Here is a 19,818-nt window from a genome sequence, read left to right as displayed (position 1 = left end):
TCAGCCACCTGTAGGTCTTTAGGAGCAGACCTGAGTTGGTGATGTCACTGATGCCAGGACAAACAGTGCATTAGCTATTGGAACTCTGAATAAGTGACCCACAAATGCTACATCTGTCATACCAATTTTGTCCTCCTTGTAGAGGAGGTGTTTATTGTCCACTTTTACTTACGGCTAACTCATGGGGTCTGTGTAGAAAAAGAAAATACAATACTTCAAGTTCCACTTATAGGGTTTTCCAAACCCTAAAGAAACATTTGCATCCAAAGTACTCAAAGTACTCCTAAGACTTGTGCTCCAGACACCTCATCAGCTCTGTTGCCCTTCTCTGGACATGCTCCAAGGCCTCAATGTCTTTCCTGTACTGAGGGGCCCAAAACCGAACACAGTACTCGAGGTGTGGCCTTACCAGTGCTGAGTACAGGGGGATGATCACCTCCATGCTGACTACAGGACCAGTACTATCTCAGGTGCCTCCTGAATCCCAGCAGGCTGTAAGGAGCATGACTGTCAGACCTCGTTGGTGACTGGTTAATTGTGTTGTGTTAACTTTTACTTTAATTGGTATGTGCTGAGTAAGTAGATACACCCATGAACGTTTAGGCTGTTAAATGAATGATGTGTAAGCCAAACTGTGGATTCACCTTGGATGCAGCAGACAGGGTGGTGCAAGCAAGAACTGGGTGCTTCCACTGCATGGGTTGTGGAACAACAGCTGACAGAAAAGCATGTGAAACTGCTGGGAAGGTACAAAGCCACCTTACTGTGTGCTGAGCTGATTAGTGGCCTGCACTGACATCTGGCTATAATCAGCAGCTGAGATTGGCGCAGGGAGAAGAGGTGGTGACGTCAGTGTCTCGCACTGCGTAGGAGAGGAGTGTCCAGTGGTGTAGGTGTGAGCATGGGAGCTGAGCTCTGCCCGAGAGTCTGAGCCTCACACCTGACTGTGCTATGTAACTGTGAGAAGGAATCAGAGGGGCAGCTGTGTTGAGCAAAAATATTCCAACACTGCCTGTTCCTCACTCAGTCCTCTGTATACAAAGAACGTGGCACATTGTTTGTCATTCCTTTCTGCTGTAATATCATTTTCTTAAATTAATTCTAATGTTATTCTAAAATGAAAGGCTGAAAATCTCAAAAATTGAATTCAAGTGGAACTGCTGTGCTAGACTTGGAAATTTTCTGAAAATGCTCAACTTGTCTACTCTGTAATATTTGCTGCAATTCAGGGCTGCAAGGACCTGTACCAAGAACTTATGCAGCAATCACATGGCCTGACAGATCCTCACACCCTGTAGGTTGGTGCAGTGTCCACTAAAAACACTGACTGAGAATAGACTGGGAGGAGCCAGCAGCTCTTTTAATCCCTAACAGCTAATAAAAAGGCAGGATAATAATAGGTTGCACCACATTCCATTTTGGTACTTTTTCCTCATCTCATGTCTCTTTCATCAAAGGAACCTAGAGCTACTGGGACCAAGCGAAGGAAGATGAGGAAAGGTGGAGCAAACATCTAAGCCAATATTGTGTTGTTTTTAAATTGGGGAGGTGAAAATTCCTTCCCTGGGTAGAGCAAATAACTGGGTCTTCTCACAGCAGGCTCCTCTGACTGTATAGCATAATCTGAAATTCACCTTACCCTTCTGTACCTCTTGAAGAACTGGCAGCTCTGCAAAGAACAAGGCTAGCTCAGCTTTCTCTCTTCTGGAGGGTTAACCAAGCACAAAGGCCCTGAATTTCTGGCTCTGTCTTCCGTTTCCTGCCAGTACTCTGGGCTACTACTTTTTGTGCTGCCACTTCATGGCAGAGAGTAGAGAATAATGGAGGCATCTTAGGAAGGAAGGAGAGGCAGTGAGAGGAAGAGCTGAAATATCCACTGTTGTTAACCTCATTGGGTTACAGGAAGAGGCACCTAAAATGGAAAAATAGTTACCAGAAAGCAATAGAAGAACAAAAAGGGCTTGTCTGTGGTGGATGAGGACAGAAATAAGGACTTGAGAGTCCTAGTGAAGAGCAGGAAAGCAATGATAAGAGAGGAAAAGTTTAATCTGAACAGTATGGCAGGGAGTTGTAATAAATACACTTCCACCTTCTGTCCTTTATATTCCTGTCATAGAATTACCCAGGTTGGAAAAGACATTGAAGATCATCAAGTCCAACCGCAGCCTAACCAGTACCCTAACTCTAAAAACCCTACACTAAATCATATCCCTAAGTACCACAAACGGCTCTTAAACACAACCAGGGATGGTGACTCAACCACCTCTCTAGAGAGCCTATTCCAGTGCTTAACAACCCCTTCTGTAAAGAAGCTTTTCCTGATACCCAACCTAAACTTTGCCTGGCACAACTTGAGGCCATTTCCCTTTGTCCTGTCACCTGTCACCAGTGAGAAGAGACCAGCCCTGATCTTTCAGATATTGGATGAGAGTAATAAGGTCTTCCCTCAGCCTCCTTTTCTATACCTGTTCTGCAGGGGCAGCTGGGAAGGCAGAGGGAGCCTCTCTGGGAGGGTGCACCTGCATCACTGAGCAGGGGCCTTTTGCCACTGCCCCACACCCCCTGATTCTTCATTGTTCCTAGGCGGTTAAGAGGACAGGGGGCCTACTTTAACAGGAACACTGCCTGCCTGCTGGCTCTCCTCTGTTTGCAAGGAGGCAGGGAGTGATGTGCTCCATGTGAAGCCTCGGCTGGCTGCCAAGATCTCGGGGCCCAAGGGTTTGTCACCACCAATCTCCCTCTCGCATTCTCTAATGCTCCTCAGCCTCTCCACCTCTTTCTTCAGGTCAACCACAAGGCTGAGTAAGTCATTGAGCTGGTCGTATCTTACACAAGTGCTGTCTCCCTCACCTAGCACTGCAAAGGCCAGGCTCTGGTACTCACTGCAGCCAGATCCCTGTGGACTGGGATCTCAGTCTGGGTCTCCACAATTTTCGTGGCAGCAGCCTTCTGCCGTGGCAAACCGGCAGACTCACCAGCACTATTCAAGTAGCCTTAATGGAGTGTGACTGATCAGCTCTGTCCTGCTGCTGGTAGTGCGGGCAGCGCCCTTGCTCCATTACCAGGCCCTTAACAGGTGCCTCCACACTTATCACTCGGTTCACAGTGAGAGCAACCCTGCTTACTGTGTTGTCCCATGAATGGGCAGCTTAGGGTTTCTCTGCGTTTGAACTGCCCGCGTGATTCACACACCAAACCTCCTCCTCTCTGTCCCTGGTGGGCTGCCCTCCTGGAGGCTTTTCCAAGGCAAGGGTGTGTGGATGCAGAGCCGTTGCCCACACAACACCCACGCCACATCACTCACATCAGTCACGTCAGACATGTAGCCGCTCTTGTGAGAGCTGCCAGGGTGCTCTGTGATCTCAGGGTTCCCCGGATGAAGGAACCAACTGAAATTCCCCTGTACCTCACGGTCAGTTGCTGCGGTTCTGGCTGGGACAGCTCCGAAGCAGCGAACCTCAGGAATCACTTGTTTGATATCACTGGTATGACCCATCCAAATTTATTGCAAGACCTCTGAAACAACAGTTATATTAAATCTGATAATCCCAAAGTACACTTCTTGTGTTATAAGGAGTCCTTAAGAACTTCATTCTGCAGCTCTCAGCCTTCATCTACCAATCTGAAGTGACTGAGGCTGTTCAACAGGTGTTCATTGGTTGTAGACAGAGGAGTATCAAATAATGAGTAGTCAATGTATGTCTTCAAGTAAAGACACTCGGTCTTCCTAAGGTCCATGGTGGTTCTCTGAAAATATCTGGCAATATTTCAAAAAACTATTATACCTCAGGGCACAAAGTGTATCTTTCACATCTCAGAAAGTGTTTTCACACAAGACTATAGAAAAGGCTAGCGATGTATTTACAAAACAAAACAAAACAAAAACAAACAAACAAAAAAAAAAAAACCCAAAAAACCAAAGTCAGTAAGACATTACCAGCCAACAGAACCACAAAGTCAGAAGAACACTTCAAACACATCGACCTTTTATATTTTTCATATCCCCTCACTCTACCAAAAAAATCTGCCTGGTGCTGAAGGCTGGGATGTCCAGGCTCCAAAACACTGTTTCTATTTCAGACTGCAGAGGTGGTTCTAATGACTTCACCTAACTGTACATCTGAGTTATCCAGTTGGCAACTCTCTTACACTGAGATGGAACAAACTATATCCTAGAAGTGCCCGGTCTTTTTAGAAGAATATTCCAAAGTAAATATGAGGAAAAAAATCCCTCATTTTAGAAAACGGTTCTGAAAATTAAGACTTACACGTTTGTTAGACTTTCACTGTATAAAAATGTACAGTGGCTTTATTGACATGTACATTCCATTATGTTTACAGCTGCGAGATATGAGGCACACTCAGTATTGCACTTCATTAAAATTTCAGGCTCAAACATAACCCAGAAGTTTAAATGAAACTGCTGTTGTAACTTAATTCTTATACAGGACAAACATTGATACCTTTATATACAGCGTGATACTTGTTACATTTATGCCTTCCTAACACATTTTTTTTTTTTTAATAACAGTCTAGGAAATAAACCAGAATATTCTTCTTTCCCATCCCCACTTGTGATGCGTTACAATTGTACAAGATTACAAAAAGTCAGTATACAATAATCAATATTTTTTTCTTTCTCCTGAAAGCCAGCATCATTCATAGTCCACAGACACACAGATCCTTTAATAGCAACTATTTATTTGTAAATGTTTCCTAGCCGATGACTGTAATGGCCACATGCAAACACCTCACAAGTTTTGATGTCTTGGTTCAAAAAAAAAAAAAGTCAATTTCTCACAGCAAGAATTATGTACATAGTTTTGGCATCCTTCTTGCACTGCAAATTGTTCCTTTTACCTGGGTTATGGAATGGTCCCATCCTCATCCCAAGTGGACTTTATTTTTAGGACATTAGAGGGATGAGGGCACCTATTATGCTCTGGTTTAAAAAAAAATAAAAAAATAAAAAAAAAAGGTCTAAAAAGTGTGAGCATTTCTGCAAACCCCACAACCCAGAGCAAATTCTTCACCGGTAGGTGGATGGACAACATGAAGTGGACATTCGGTTCCTTCAAGTTGTTTACCTTTGGGACCTACAGTGAATATAAGTAAGAGGGAAAAAAGAAAGGGCAGGTCAGTGCTTGCAGACTCAACAGAAACAAACATAAGATCTTCAGAAACATACTAAGTGAAAGTAATATAGAATCACAGTGTCACCAAGGCTGAAAAAGACCTCCAAAATCATCTAGTCCAGCCATCCACCTACTACCAATACTGTGGACTATACATTATTTATATCAAGATGAATATACCTTAGACTTTATTATTGATTCCTTACAATTAATAAGATAGAAAGGCTCTTTTGCACAAATTCAAGCAAGAAGTCTAAAGGCTTAATATGCAAAGAGAAATACAGCCATTCAATTAGATGAAGAACTATTAGCTTTCTACAGGTTATGTCACACAGTGCATACATAGCTAAAGGAAAAAGACCAAATTGCTATGTAATTAAAAGAAACAGAAAAGGCAAAAAGTTTACAGGAAGAAGTAACTGAAATAAATTTCAGCAAATCAATAATTGCAAAGTCTAAAAGTGAAATCAGTGAATATGAGCAGGAGTCGTACTCTGCAATCAAAAGTAATGTTAAAGTGACATCTCATTTCTTTTCTGTTTACTTCTTTTATGTAGGTATCTTAATGAAAAATGCCACTTGTTTTTAACAGCAAGAAACACAGCACAGTCTGATGAGATCAGCATTACATCAACAGCATGTGAAGTTTGGAACTAAGGCACCAGCAGAAGTTAGCACATGGCAGGCATCTAAGTCTAGACACGTTTTAATGGTGGTGTTACATTCTTCAATATAGATGTAACACATTGTGTAATATCTGGAGCCTGGATTGGTGTGGGTGAATTGAAATATCCTTCTGTAACAAGTAAAAACGTATCTAATATTTAAACGTGTGATGACATTGCCTGCATTACTGCCAGGGAACAAAACAAAAACCCCACACCACAAAAAACCAAAAAGCTCAGAAGCATGAAAGCATCCATACAGGAAACACATTCCATCATTATTGCACTTAGAGAATTTAACATTTGTATGACCAACCCTGTGATATTCCTACAAATTATCAGCAAGGAGAGAAAAGAACATTCGTTAGAACTAATTGCTTATCTCAGAATCTAGTTAGGTTAATCTGCTTTGTAAAAATACTACCTGCAGGACAGTGTGGGAGTTCTTCTTTAGGGATGCTTGTCATTCTTTGGAAATCATCATGGCAAGCATTGCAAAAATGTGTTGTCCCAAAACAGAAAAAAACAGCAACTGAACAGCAGTAGCGGCATTTGTACTCTAGGAAATCTGTACCGTGTTTGGGACACATCTAAATAGAAAGAAGACAGACACTGTTAAATAAAATAGCAATGCTGTAACAATCCAACCAATACATTTCTACATCTTGTAGTATCTATGTCATACAATACATGTAATTGTGAATGAACAGTCAATAATCATATGGCTCAGGTACTCTTTGGAATTAGATAATAGGACCAATACAAGCTCTTTGCTTACCTGAGCCCTTGAAACATCAGAGCATGCACCACAGATAAGCTCTCTCGGATCATAGTCATCTCCTTGTCCAGCCTCAGCATCACACCGAGCTTCACCACCAAAATATGCCTAAATTTGATATGGGAACAATAGGACATTAAACAACAGACAACTGTTATTTTAACTAAACCAACCTTATTGGGAAAATGATAAATAAAGGCCATTATCGCTGTGCCCACTATCTTGAATAGCTGTAATTCTATACATATTTTTGAGGCACTCAGATAACAATTCTAAATCTCAGGATACAAGATCAAAAACCACGCAATACACTCTGTTCTATGCAAGTGATTGCAATGGATGGGTTTTGAAACAGCATTTGGATGCTATGTAAACAGAATGGAGACAGGAGACAGCAGAAATACCTTCTAACAGGACAGCTTTCTATCAGCTGAAGGGCTCATGTGGGATCCCTTATCATCAGAATGTTGCTACTTTCTACAAATCCACTGTGATTTCTCATGTTATTCTAGCAAGACCACATCAAGCACTAAAATGCACCAGGCAAGACTGTCAGCACTGAACTCCTTCATATACTGAAGTAGTTTCACATGGAGCAGTGAAATCAGGAGAAGATGAACACACTTATCCCATTCATTACCATCTTATTTGCTAATAAATAGAATTCTAAATAGATGTTTTACTCTCATCTTTCCCTGCTTTTTGCTGTGATTAGGGCTGTATGACTGTCAAAGGTTAGGGAAAGTGATCTCAAGGCAGGTATGAGGAAGCAAAAATGTAAGCAGCCCACCTTCCCCCAAATGCTGCAAATTACAAATAAAAGGGACATTCCCAGTGGACGTAAGTTAGGGAACTAGGTAGAAATTCCGGGTGTGAAGGAAGGAAAAGAGTCACTTTGAGAAAGTGGTAACCTTCATACCTTTTTGCACTTGTAGCAAACATAATAAGCGTATCTGTTCATGGCAAAGCCAGCTGGGTCATTGTAAAATCTAACACCTGGTGTCGTGATGGCCTCACTCTTGTGCAGTCCTTCATACTCCAATCTCATCAGTGCTTTTCTCCTTACATCTTCATAAAGTTCTTTGATTGGATCAAGCAAGTCCTTTAAAACTGTATGATTGATTTTGTTCTGAAAATGAAAAAAACAATGATTAAAATTTCTTGCATCTTTATTGCAACAGCTGTAATAATTTACATTGTGTTCAAACACAAATAGCATAATGGATGTCATAAGCACTCAGTGGATGCTTTAAAAAAACAACAAAAGGCTGTGATTCATTTGCTATTGCAATGTTTTATATGGCCTTGTGTTATATGAAATCAGCAGCCCTTACAACAGACTGTAACAAACACAAAGGGATGGTAAAGGGTATGTGACATATTCACCCTGTCATGGGAATATAATGATTTTACATTTTCTCTAATTTTGCTCCTTTTCATTACTCAGCAAATAGGAATAATGCCTTTCAGTCTTCTGTACTAAGAATTAATCATAAGCTATTGCTATAAATTACCAAACACAACACAAAGAAACACTGCCTGACAGTGCACAAATTTAACATTCCTGGGGCTTTAAGATGCTTCCCAGCAGCTACTCTCTCTCTCTCTCTCTCCACTTTTGCTTATAGCAATTATGATTTTGCAGAGTAGCAGACATGCTATATGTCTGCCATATAAGTATATGCTCATTTACCTAAGTAAGTGATATATATATTCTTCAGCTCTGTCCTGTCACTGAAAAGCTTTGAAAGGGGTAAGTAAAATGGAGAATCCAGATTCCCTGCTTGAGATAATCCGAATTAAGATTACTTCTTCCTTTTTTCCCCATAGCACCTAAACTGCAAATTTACAGACAGATGGTGCTAAGAATAAGGCAGCATTTAGATAATGTGCATTATGTTTACTTGCAAAGAATAACCTTAATTCAGGTAATAGTAGGGAAAGTAAAAATATTTGTCAGTGACAGCCTTTCTGTAGTGACATGAGAAATTAAGGAAATAAATAAAATATACTTATTTTGTATTATAACAAGCAGTATATTATTAAAAATGGAAAGGAAAAAAAAGAGAGAGTGCATTAGGCAACTTGTTGGATCACTGCAGAAAACACATAGCTCATTTACCTTGCAAATAGGACAGGACATGAACCCAAAGGTTATCCTTGGCCCAAGCCATCTGTTCTCAAGTACTCGTTGACAGCATTGCAAATGGAAAACATGGCTGCAGTCCAACTTTAGAAAAAGAACAACACAGAAATTAACACTGACATTATGTTAACCACTAAAATATAAGAGTTCTTTGCTTTTAAGTGGCAACATACATGAAAGAAAATAAACATGCTTCAAATCCTGGAAGACCTCTGTTTTCTTCTTGAAGAAAAGAATGAATACTACGCACTAGTTAAAATCATAACACTTTCACTCCAAGACAGCCAGTGGGCATATGAAATATGCATGCTATATATTTGTTAATATCTTGTTTGTTTTCTTATTTATAAAATACCATATATTTTAAATAAACACAGAAAACTAAGTTGATACAACCTTCTTGTTTCAAATGTCAGTAATGCCAGAAAATAATGAAAGCATTTCAAGCCATTTATATCCTGTACCATTACCATGTTTATTCTGAAACTCTTGAGAATGTCATTTAAGGGACTTCATATTTCAACTTCTTCCACATTTAGTATTACAACCATAATATTCATTTTCTAAAAGTGGGAAAAAAAGATAAACCTGGATAGCTGGAGCTGCTGAAAGTGCTTCAGTAAAACAGACCATACACATGTCATCAGCATCTTGTTTAAGAGTTGTAGCGCTCTTATCACAACCATGCAGGCATGGTAAACAGTGCTCTTCGTTCTTAACACCGCCACATGGATGGCCACAGGGATGTGTCTTGCTGCAGGCAATTTTAGCATACTCCTGTGAAAAGTCAACAGTTGGTCATTTTTTCACCACCAAAGAACAGGTTGACATAGTTTTGACATTTTTTTTGACATCTTTTTGAAAGATTACCAGTTCATGCAATTAACTGAGATGAAAGAATGACAATTCATCTTGTCTACTTCTAGACCAAGTACTTGGGAAAACTGCACATTTTGTGTAAATGAAGTAGGACTGATACCTTCACGCTCCTATAAAGTATTATTCCTAAACAGCAATGACATAAAGAAACCACCATTTTTCCATTTTATCATTTCAATTTGATATACAGATTTTTTTAATTGTTTTTTTAGTACTCTGTATTTTAACGTTCCTTTCATGTAAACACTGCTTGCCCTGTATTAACAGCCTTTAAAACATCTGCAGATTTTGGTCCTTCAGGAAAGGAAGGGATGGAGGTTTACTCAAAACAAGACCCTACAGTGTCTTTCTTCTATCTTATGCATCTCATAATGACCAATATTTATTAATACAGACCTGGCAATCTGTATCAGAACAAACACTTCCCACTGCTGATAATTCCGTTCCACTCCTACAACCACAGAAGCGACACGCTTCAGAACTGCTAGTGGTGGGTTTGCCTACATCCACAAAAAGAAACAAAAATGACTATCACGATGAAATATAAGTGAACAATATTCAGACACAACCACAAGCCAGCCAGAAAAATAACTCCTATACATTGAAAATAGCTCATTTATACTTATAAGCAGAACTCAAGACCATTGCCCTAATTCTTTTTGGACAAATGCTCAGGTACAAGGCAAAAAATAATCAGGAAAAAATACATCTAATAAAAGTTGTGTTTTACCTGTCTGTTCTCTGAACTCCACCATAGCTTTCATAGTTTTAGAATCTGCTAATGCCATCAGCCAGAAAAGCTTGGTCCTACCACAACCTTCATGAAGATCAACTTTAATAGCTTCTTCTTCTTCTTTGAATACCTGTTAGATTAACCAAACAGATAATAAATAGCATTTCTATGTTATTCTTGTTATATTCTCTTTGGATTTTGATCAGATGTTTTAAAGATTCTGTCAGGTTTGTCTACTGCAAGCTATTTTTAATTTATATACTCCTTAAGTTGAAGTTGTACATAGTAGGAAGAAGTTTTGTGGTTTAAAAAGTAAAAATTGTGAAAATTAACACTCCATATAACATGACTGGGAAGCAATAGAGCAGCAATGCTAAAAAAAGAGCTGCACAACATTTTTCTTATTCAAAACCTACGGAGACTGTAGTTCATAACTAATATTCATCTCCAGTAGACCACAGTACTAAAAGCAAAAGACAACATTAGAAATACATTCACATAACCACGTCAGTAATTTAGGAGAATAGCACTAATAATTATAGTCACTATGTATAATATTATGCACTACATAATGAGTGATATATATCAACACATCACTTGCAGTGAATGTTTTTAGCTAAAAGTCAAGAAAATTCTTTTTAAATCAATAAGTCACAAGAGATCCTTGTTAGATTTCACGAGTCTTTCTCTTTTCTTCAAGTTTAAAAGGTAGTTCTGGTTTTATTCACTTCACCTGTAATGCAATAAAAAGTTAGAACTCCCCTGGGTATAGATGTGTAAACTTAATCTTTGTCTTTAATTTATACTGGAATCAGAAAACAAAAACTGTAAGTGCTTCACACAGATTTTACATAAGCAGGTCACAGTAACTCCTTTCTTGATAGGAAAAACAGATAAGAAATACGTATAACAAAAACAGAAGTCGGACAAAGAAAAGGAAGCTGAGAGAAAACAGGCAATAGGGAACATGACAGAATTTAAGATTTAAATGGAAAGGCTTGACATGAAAGATGTAAAGGTAAAGATGGTAAATAAAGATTAAAAGTTTAAACATGCTTTTAGAGGTGAATAGGAGTATCTAATAAGTAGCTGTTTTGGACAGATTAAAGGAGAGATGTGAGGACTTCTATGAGATAAGAACTTACTTTTATGAACTGTAATCTGTACAGGCTATATAGGAGAAATCAGAAAAATAAATGAGACTAGACTGTGTTGTGACAGGACGGAAGAACAGACGCATAAAATCATCTTCTTAAGATGACAAAAAAGGAAAATTTAAAATGGGACTGCAGCAATCCATGCTAAAAAATAGTATGTAACAGATGTACAAGGAACTTCCGGGCTGAATGTACTTTGCAGATGCTGAGGCACCAAGGAAAACAGCGACCTGATATTTACATCATACGCTCTGGACTAGTTGATCCCAGCTAGCAGGTGAAGTGCACTAGGTATATCCCTGGATCTTGTTTGTCTGTTTCACTTGGAAGGAATCCAGCTCAAGCTCTCAAAGGGCTTCTTTATCAAATCAAAGCATGGCAAGGAGGGATGATTGTATCTGCTTCAAAAACACTTCCTGATTCTAAGTAAAATAATATCATAGACACACTCTAGCAAGGAGATTAGTAATGGTGTCCACTGAATTAGTTTTATTAACTACGTCTGTTATTTTAGCCTCTGTACAAATATTCTCCTCTTTTCCTATGACTACTTATAAACAACTACAAAAATTTAAAAGATAAATGCTATATCGAGAAAGAGGAAATGTTCAATAGTCTCAAAAGCAACAGCGTATTCTGAATAAATTGCAACGAGAAAAAGAAATATTCCAAAAAAGAGTAAACATTCAGGTTTAGACATTATCAGGATGAAAGGGTAGTATGAAAGAACATTAATCAGTGAAGTACAGGGCAACCTGCAAAAACTCAGCTAGATAAATCAAAGAGAAAAGACATTTCATCCCTAAGAGAAAAAAAAAAAACAAAAAAACCAACAAAAAACAGGAAGTTTTCAAGTTTTTGGATAATGGCAACATGAGGACTAGGGAAATATTGAAAAATAAGAGGTGACTGTTATAGGGAACCAGTGGGAAAATTTCCTGTCAAGTGATCTTCTGAACATCACAAAAATATCAACACTTAAAAATGAAGGGGTTCACAAGCACTATAATGCAATAGTAATAGTAAAAGAGGTTTAGTTTAAAAGGAATAAAGAACCCAAGTATGCTTAAGAAAGGCTCTGCAGTTTCTAGAAGTTTCCTAAAACTGTTCCTAAACAACGTGAGAATGACCGAAAAAAGCTGAGGTAGCATAAGAATTAGAATGAGGGAATGCAACACTGTATTCAAATTTTCTTCTAAAGATAATGGACAATGGAATTTCACTAGAAGGGAACAGAAAACTAAATGAAAATGTATCTATTCCACCTACAAAACAATGTACATAATGCGTGCTGTGCATACAACATGATGCCATGAATACCTGTCTCTGATGAGTTTTTGTTCGTCGATGGAGATGAAGGAATCGGTCACAATCTGTACACAAATTCCCACAGGCGTTACACAAAATGATGGCGGCAGTTTCACCATCATCATGGTTATCACACATTGGCTGAAAAAATTAAGAAACATCATTAAATATTTTTCCCTTTATTAAATCCTTCCTTTCAGCATTTGTTTGTATCCTCCCCTAGTTTGTCCCCTTGGATTAGTAATGGATGATAAAGAGCTTCTTTAGACAACTATTACTATCTTTAGAATAATCAATATCTCAACAACTTCTTCTGCACAGAAGCCTCAGTTTACTACATAATTATTTCCAGTATTCTTCAACTTACATATTGTGTGATGTAGCACAAATGTATTCTACAACACATTTGGGACATTATTCTCAACTAGCCAGAGTTACACAGAAAAAAATTTACATGGGGCTATCGGCCTGTTAACAGAACTGTTCACAGATAAACAAAATATTTACCCTTAATTACTATGATATGGTATATTTAGATTGTTCAAAGACTTTATCAAAGCTGCAGGTGATCCACAACTTAGAGAACACGGCCAAAGCAACAGACTTCAAAATCCAGCACAGAATTAGCTTACTATATCAAGATATATTTAATTCAACATGGTTTTTATTTTACAGTTCAAAATATCTCTAAAAACAACTTTCAGAGACTTCAATTATGCAAATCTCTGAGTTTCCACTGTACTACAGAAATTGTGGTTTCCAAGATACTGCTCATGTAACACAGAATTCATTCAACAGCACTCCTGGGAGGGGAAACACACTTCACCTCAACATTTGAATATCCTGGTGTACTGGGGAACTGGGTATATTAGGGAGTTTAAGGACGAGTTCCGCAACTTATATACCTGCTTGCCTGGGCCTTGGCGGCTCCTCTGACATATCTACTTGTTTAAATAAGCTCCAATTTCTGACTTTTTTTCGTTCTATCTACAAACTAGACCTCAGTTCTGTTTTTCTAATCCTCTGCTGTTTGTTCCTGCGGAACAACACAGGAAAACAGAGGCAATGAAACACTTCTACCAAAGTAAAGAGACAAAATGAGTTTAGCTTCATAAAGCCAGTCTTTGTTATAGAATCAACATTTTTAGTTCACCTATCTGACAAAAAATCTCTTCTGCGGACCAGTCATAAAATGGTTCCTTCCATGGTTAAACCATAATGTTGTGGGTGAACAAGTGGTTGACAGGTCAGACACAAAGGGTTATAGTATGTGGGGTTACGTCAGGTTGGTGGCCAATCACTAGTAGAGCTCCACAGGGCTCCATTTTAGGACCAGCTGTCTTCATATTTTCATAAACAACTTGGGTACAGGGCTTGTGGGTATACTAAATATGTTTGCAGATGGCACTAAATCACAGGGACCTCTTGACTCCCTTGAAGGCTGAAAGGCCTTGCCTTGACAATCTTGACAAATTGGAGGGCCGGGCAATCACCAACCACATGAAGCTCAACAAGAGCAAGTGCCAGATTATGCATCTGGAACAGGAAAACTCTGGATATATGTACAGACTGGAAAATGCGAAGCTGGAAAGTAGCCCAGCAGAAAGGGTCCTGAGGATTCTGGTAAATGACAAGCTGAATGTGAGCCAGCAGTGTGCCCAGGCAGCCCAAAGGCCCAGCTGTACCCTTGGGTGCAGCAGGCCCAGCGCTGGCACTGGGTGAGGGGAGGGGCTGTCCCAGTGTGCTCTGTGCTGTGCAGCCTGACCTCCAGTGTTGGGGGCAGGGCTGGGTGTCAGTGTAAGGAGGACATAAAACTACTAGAAAGTGTCCAAAGGTCAAGTGTCTACGAAGACAGCAAAGAGTCTGGGGAAGAAGATGTATGGGGAGTGGCTGAAGTCCCTCGGTTTTCTCAGCGCAGAGAAGAAGAGCTGAGGCGAGGCCTCATGGTGGCTGCAGCTCCTCACAGGGTGCAGAGGAGCAGTATCAGGGCCTGAGGAAAAGGCATGGAGCTGTGCCAGGGGAGGGGCAGGGTGGGTATCAGGGAAAGGTTCTTCTCCAGAGGGTGGTCTGGCACTGAACAGGTTCCCCCTAGGGCAGTGGTCATGGCACTGAGCTGCCGGAGTTCAATAAGTGTTTGGACAGATACAAGGTTTGGATTTTGGTTGGTCCTGTGTGGAGCCAGGGGTTGGACTCAGTGACCCTTTTGTGTTCCTTCAACTTGGATACTTCTTAAAAAGCAACAAGATTTTCTACTTCTAAACCCATTTCATTAAATTATGAAGCTGTGTTTTTAGGTATGAAAACTAAAAAATTGTGGGAAGCCAACTTATAAAGATCAAAAATGTGTCTTTGCTCATGACTGCAGACTTTTTTGGTCTTCAAGTTTTCTCTCAGTTGAGCAATATTCGGTGCTGAACTGCAAAGGTCTACATAAAAAAAAAGCCTTTTCTTAACCACCTCAGAAGCCTTTTGTGTCTGCTTCCTTCTCTCAGTAGAGTTTCAGTCCTTGCTGCTGCAGATCTACATCTCCTGTATTCTCTTTCTACCTATACTAAACTGCTCTTGAGGCTGATTTGCTCTTAAGCATACTTAGTTGCTAGCAGGAAGGCATGATGGCCTCTTGCCTCCCACAGGGATCCATCAAACCCAGACTCTTTATATAGAAAGATCTGCACCGTTACCTTGCTCTTTCCAGATTCGCTTAAAAAAAATATAAGCTTTTTACGACACTGAGAAATACAGACAAATTCAAGTCATCCACTGTATTTCATGTTACAGTTGTACATCCTGAAGGTAAATGGTAGCTTTACTAAATTCATTTAGACTGCTTCTTTCTTTTGGGGTAATTGCTCTCTTTCTTAGATCTAGAAGATGAAGCTAAGTTGCAGAGATACAATTCTTGAGAAATATAAAAGAACTGTCTTTACAGTGTTATAAAAACCCATAAAGCAAAAAACTCTGATAGAAAGCATCGTATTACTTGAATTGTTCTATTCTCAAAAGTTCATCCTATTGGTGTTGGACAGGTTTTCATTCACCCTGAATACCGACAGAATTGCTACCTTATTACTTCTTTAAGTTGGAAGTTTTGTTCTCTGAAGAGTATTTGTCTATGAAACTTAAATTGACTATAAATTGTCTGTAGTACTTCAAGTGTATATGTACTATTCCCATGGGGCTCAGCAGGAGGAACAAGGTTAGGACAAGTTCATCTTTCCCTATCACTTATTCTAAATTCTTTGACTACTAAATAAATAAAAAATAAACACAGAAACGCATGATTTTCAGCCTCACCATCTGTTTCTGTTGTCCATCCTTTCCCATCCATCTTCCTGAGGACAGTCTATCAACATGATCCTGATCAAGTACACACAAGGATGCTAGGGCCAGCCATAACTATTGAAAAGCAAGGTAGGATTAAATATTATAGAAAAATTGAATTAAAAAATCTCAAATACAACAAATTTGAATTTTGACAAACAAGAATAACACAATTACTTTACTTGCAAACTGTATCATCATTACCTGAAGCCTTGCCCATGCAATACAAGATTTTTCTTTACCCAAGCACACAATAAAACTTACTGAACTCTTGGGAACTAATTTGTTTCTTTCAATTATGTAACACTATGGTCACAACTACAGTCGTTAGCATACAAGATAGAAACACTGAAGAAAGATCAGCCAGAATGTATTAGAAATACAAAAACTTGCATATCATTCTCAAGCATTGGAGGTTTTCCGGGGAGAAAACTGAACAAAATTTACTAATCCAGAAAGTCAGTTTAGGTCAGTGTGATTCACTTCCCTATTCTTTTCTCAACATACTGACCGTTTGAGATAAACTAGAAGGGGGCTGTCTAAATGTTCTTCAGGTTTTAGGAAAAGTTTTCTCTCTTTCTCTTCACTATCTACAGTGAAATGTGAGAGGAGTTAGCATTTTCATTTGGACAAAATGGCTTTCTTTGAATGACTCTACTAGACTTCCTTCAAAATGTGCACCTTCATGGCAGAACTAAGTTTATTCACAAGAAGAGCTGGTCTGATGTTCAGTACTTCTCTAAGACCTGACTCAACTAGCACTGCAACAACACAAGCTGCCAGTATTCTGAGACAGTGTTTTACAGAAAGCAGCAATTATGTAAGAAGTAAATAGAAAACTCAGTCTTTAGAACAGAAAACAACATTAGTGTTAAATGCATGTAAACACTGCTAACCTCTTATTTTATTCATAAGTATGATGTTTTTTTAATGCAAAATCTGTACTCCCTAAAATAAGCCGAATACAGTGTACATTGTTTCCTGAGAAAACCCACATAAAGGAATTTTTGCCAAAATATAGGGAAGCTCTCAGATGGGCTCTTAATCCACGCTTGCAATGAACTAATGTCAAATTCAGAAAAGCTCTTACTCTGGTGGTTGCAATGCACCTCACTGGTGACCGGTATTCTTCTTCCATTTTGGTCAGAGCTATGATGGTTTCAGCAATCGCATTCTTTGTCACACGGGACCAAGCCTCTGACAGATGGCCCTGACAAAGAGGAATATAAGTGTTTATAATGTTAATAAAAACTGTAATAAATTGTTATAGATATTTACAACTAAAACTGAATAACAACAAGCAATACTAGGTTATGATCTCAGGTTAGAACATAAAAGAGCAAGTCCCAGGTTCAGAAAAGAATCTACTGTTTCCGTGATGCTTTCCCACTTATCTACAACATATCTACAAACAATACTGGCAATAACCATTAAAAAAAAAGTTCTGAACAAACTGTCTCCCCTCACCAAATCATTCCCAACGTACATTGCATCCTACGCACTGAACAAAGTAGGGTGACAGAAAAATTGCACATATGTACCAGGAGTCATCACATTTATCCTGGCATTCACTACAAATACTGAGTACTTGTATTTGCAGCTAACATTTCTTTTCCACTTGAGTTTTTATACGTTTCCTAAGATGCTGATGAAGTAAACAGAAACAAAAATCCACCAAGTGGAGTCACAGTGGCACCTATAATAGATTCTTCCCCTAGCCACTGAAGCAACTGAAGGGAAGAATAAATGGTCATTCTGTGTACAGACCAGCAATTCTTAATTCTTGAGGAGCAAGAATTAAAAGAGCTTTAACTGCAACTTTTAACTAAAGATCAATTAGTGATTTTCCAAAATCTTGTTGTCAGAATCAAAAGAAGCAATTTCAGACAATTCTCACCCAGCCCCAGAAAGTTTTGCAAGGGATTTTCTAAACCATGCAGTGTGTTTAAATTGAGAATGCAGAGCTCCAAAGTCAAACATGCTACAAACAACTTTCTAAGGGTAATCACAGAGGAAAACTGGGGTCATTAGAACATCTCCCTGAACCAGGTGTAGAATTAAAGGAAACTAAACTAACTTCCTACTAAACTACTCTTCCCCTTTCTCTAGTAAATATACAGACCCCATTTCCTTCCTCAGCATTGTTTCTGGGAAATACCTAAATCAGCTTTCATCAAATTCTTCAGCCAAATACATTTGCCTGAAACATACACTCATGAAAAATTTCAACCGAGATGGCTAAAGTACTAATCAGCTATAAATGTACAAGAGCTGCTCTAAAAGTAATGCCTCCTATTTTATGTTGACCTACAATATCAGAGGTGAATGACGATGACATGGCAGTAGGGGTTGAATCTTCCTGCCAATATTCCATTACATGTTGCTGTGCAATAGGCAGCAGCAGAGGGGTAATCTGACAGAATGGTGTCTGACATGGAACTGTGTGTGGAGCACAGGTGTGTCACTGAATTCCTCCATCTGGAAAAAACGGCACCCATTGACACTTGCTGAATGCTTATGGAAACCTAATAGTGGATGAGCGCACTGTGAGGCAATGGGTGGTATGTTTCAGCAGTGACAGCAATGTAAAAGACAAACCACATTCTGGACTGCCACGCACTGCTGTTGCACTATGAAGTGAAGTGTGTCATCTCATCTGTATGAATAGGTGGGTTACTGTGGGAATACAAGAAGGACTGTACAGAGCAGCAGCCATGGAGCAAGATAAACAGCATGAGAACCAAGGACACCTCTAGAAGAAGAAAGAACAGCTCACAGCTCTGATTGGATAAGCACCCGCATGAACGGTTGAAGAGTGTTTGTGGAATGTTCTGTTGACATGTAGGGGCAAATGGGAAAGCTAGGAAAAGAAAACTTGTGAAGGTATATAAGTGATGTGAGAACTTGTAATAAACGATTTGGATCGTTCACATCTGAGTCCGTGTATTAGACACAGCAGGTTATGATTAGAGAACTTGTCACCTTCAATCTGCTGGACATGATGGTGACAGCACTGGAATATTGCAAAGTTTGCACCAGGTGGGTCGCATGAATGCTCACACAGGAACATAAAGAACACCTGAATGCAATTTATTGAATCAACATGAGGCTGAAGGTGACAGTTTCCTGGACTGCATCATTACTGGAGATGTGTTGTCACCACTATGAGCTGGAGTCAAAAGAAAAGTCAATGGAGTGGCAATGTTAAATCTCCATCAAATTAAAAGTTCTCAAGATACTGTCTTTTGGGATAGGAAAGGTGGGATAGGAAAGGTGTCTGGATTTCCTGGAACCCAGACAAACCATCATAAACTCTGACCACTACATTGTGACACTGATTAAGCTGAAGGCTCAAACTTCCAGAGACAGCCCAGAAAAGAAAACAATCTTTCACTTGGAACATGATAATATCATACTAGATTGAAGTCCATGGACAATACTGCCAGTCTTGGCTGGACTGTCACAGCACACCCACTATAAAGTCCAGATTTGTCACTTTCTGACTTCTGTATGTTCAGAAAGATGAAAGACAGACTGCAGGGGCAACATTTTCCTATCAACAACCCCATTATAACAGCAGTGAAGTACTGGGTCACTTGAGCTGGTGCAGATTTTTTTTACAAGCATAGCATGCAGGCTTGCTCAGGTTCATCACTGGCAAAATTGCATAGCTAATAGCAGTGACTGTTGAAAAAC

At 39.2% G+C, this 19,818-nt stretch overlaps 1 protein-coding gene across 34 annotated transcripts in view; it reads right to left on the bottom strand.

Annotated features, from left to right (window-relative positions):
* MYCBP2 (MYC binding protein 2) overlaps window positions 1-19,818 on the bottom strand; it is a 193,127-nt gene that overhangs the window by 11,953 nt on the left and 161,356 nt on the right. For 33 of the 34 annotated variants that reach the window (XM_032442048.2, XM_032442049.2, XM_032442050.2 and 30 more), the window contains 11 exons: window positions 17,213-17,332; window positions 16,096-16,197; window positions 12,814-12,942; window positions 10,334-10,466; window positions 10,000-10,103; window positions 9,313-9,501; window positions 8,701-8,808; window positions 7,498-7,707; window positions 6,579-6,686; window positions 6,225-6,390; window positions 4,272-5,096 (listed from right to left, as the gene is read on the bottom strand). The exons of the other annotated variant lie outside the window; for it this stretch is intronic. In XM_032442048.2, the coding sequence (XP_032297939.2) occupies window positions 4,981-5,096; window positions 6,225-6,390; window positions 6,579-6,686; window positions 7,498-7,707; window positions 8,701-8,808; window positions 9,313-9,501; window positions 10,000-10,103; window positions 10,334-10,466; window positions 12,814-12,942; window positions 16,096-16,197; window positions 17,213-17,332 (1,485 nt within the window). In that variant the 3' untranslated portion in view covers window positions 4,272-4,980. Of the gene's footprint in view, window positions 1-4,271; window positions 5,097-6,224; window positions 6,391-6,578; window positions 6,687-7,497; window positions 7,708-8,700; window positions 8,809-9,312; window positions 9,502-9,999; window positions 10,104-10,333; window positions 10,467-12,813; window positions 12,943-16,095; window positions 16,198-17,212; window positions 17,333-19,818 lie in introns of those variants that run through there. 34 annotated transcript variants of the gene reach the window in all.

The sequence above is a fragment of the Coturnix japonica genome, chromosome 1 (assembly GCF_054131305.1).
Source record: "Coturnix japonica strain WE chromosome 1, WE-NBRP24, whole genome shotgun sequence".
NCBI classification, from domain to species: Eukaryota; Metazoa; Chordata; class Aves; order Galliformes; family Phasianidae; genus Coturnix; species Coturnix japonica.
The sequence above is the reverse complement of the archived record's forward strand: the minus strand, read 5'-3'. Positions and strand labels throughout refer to the sequence as shown.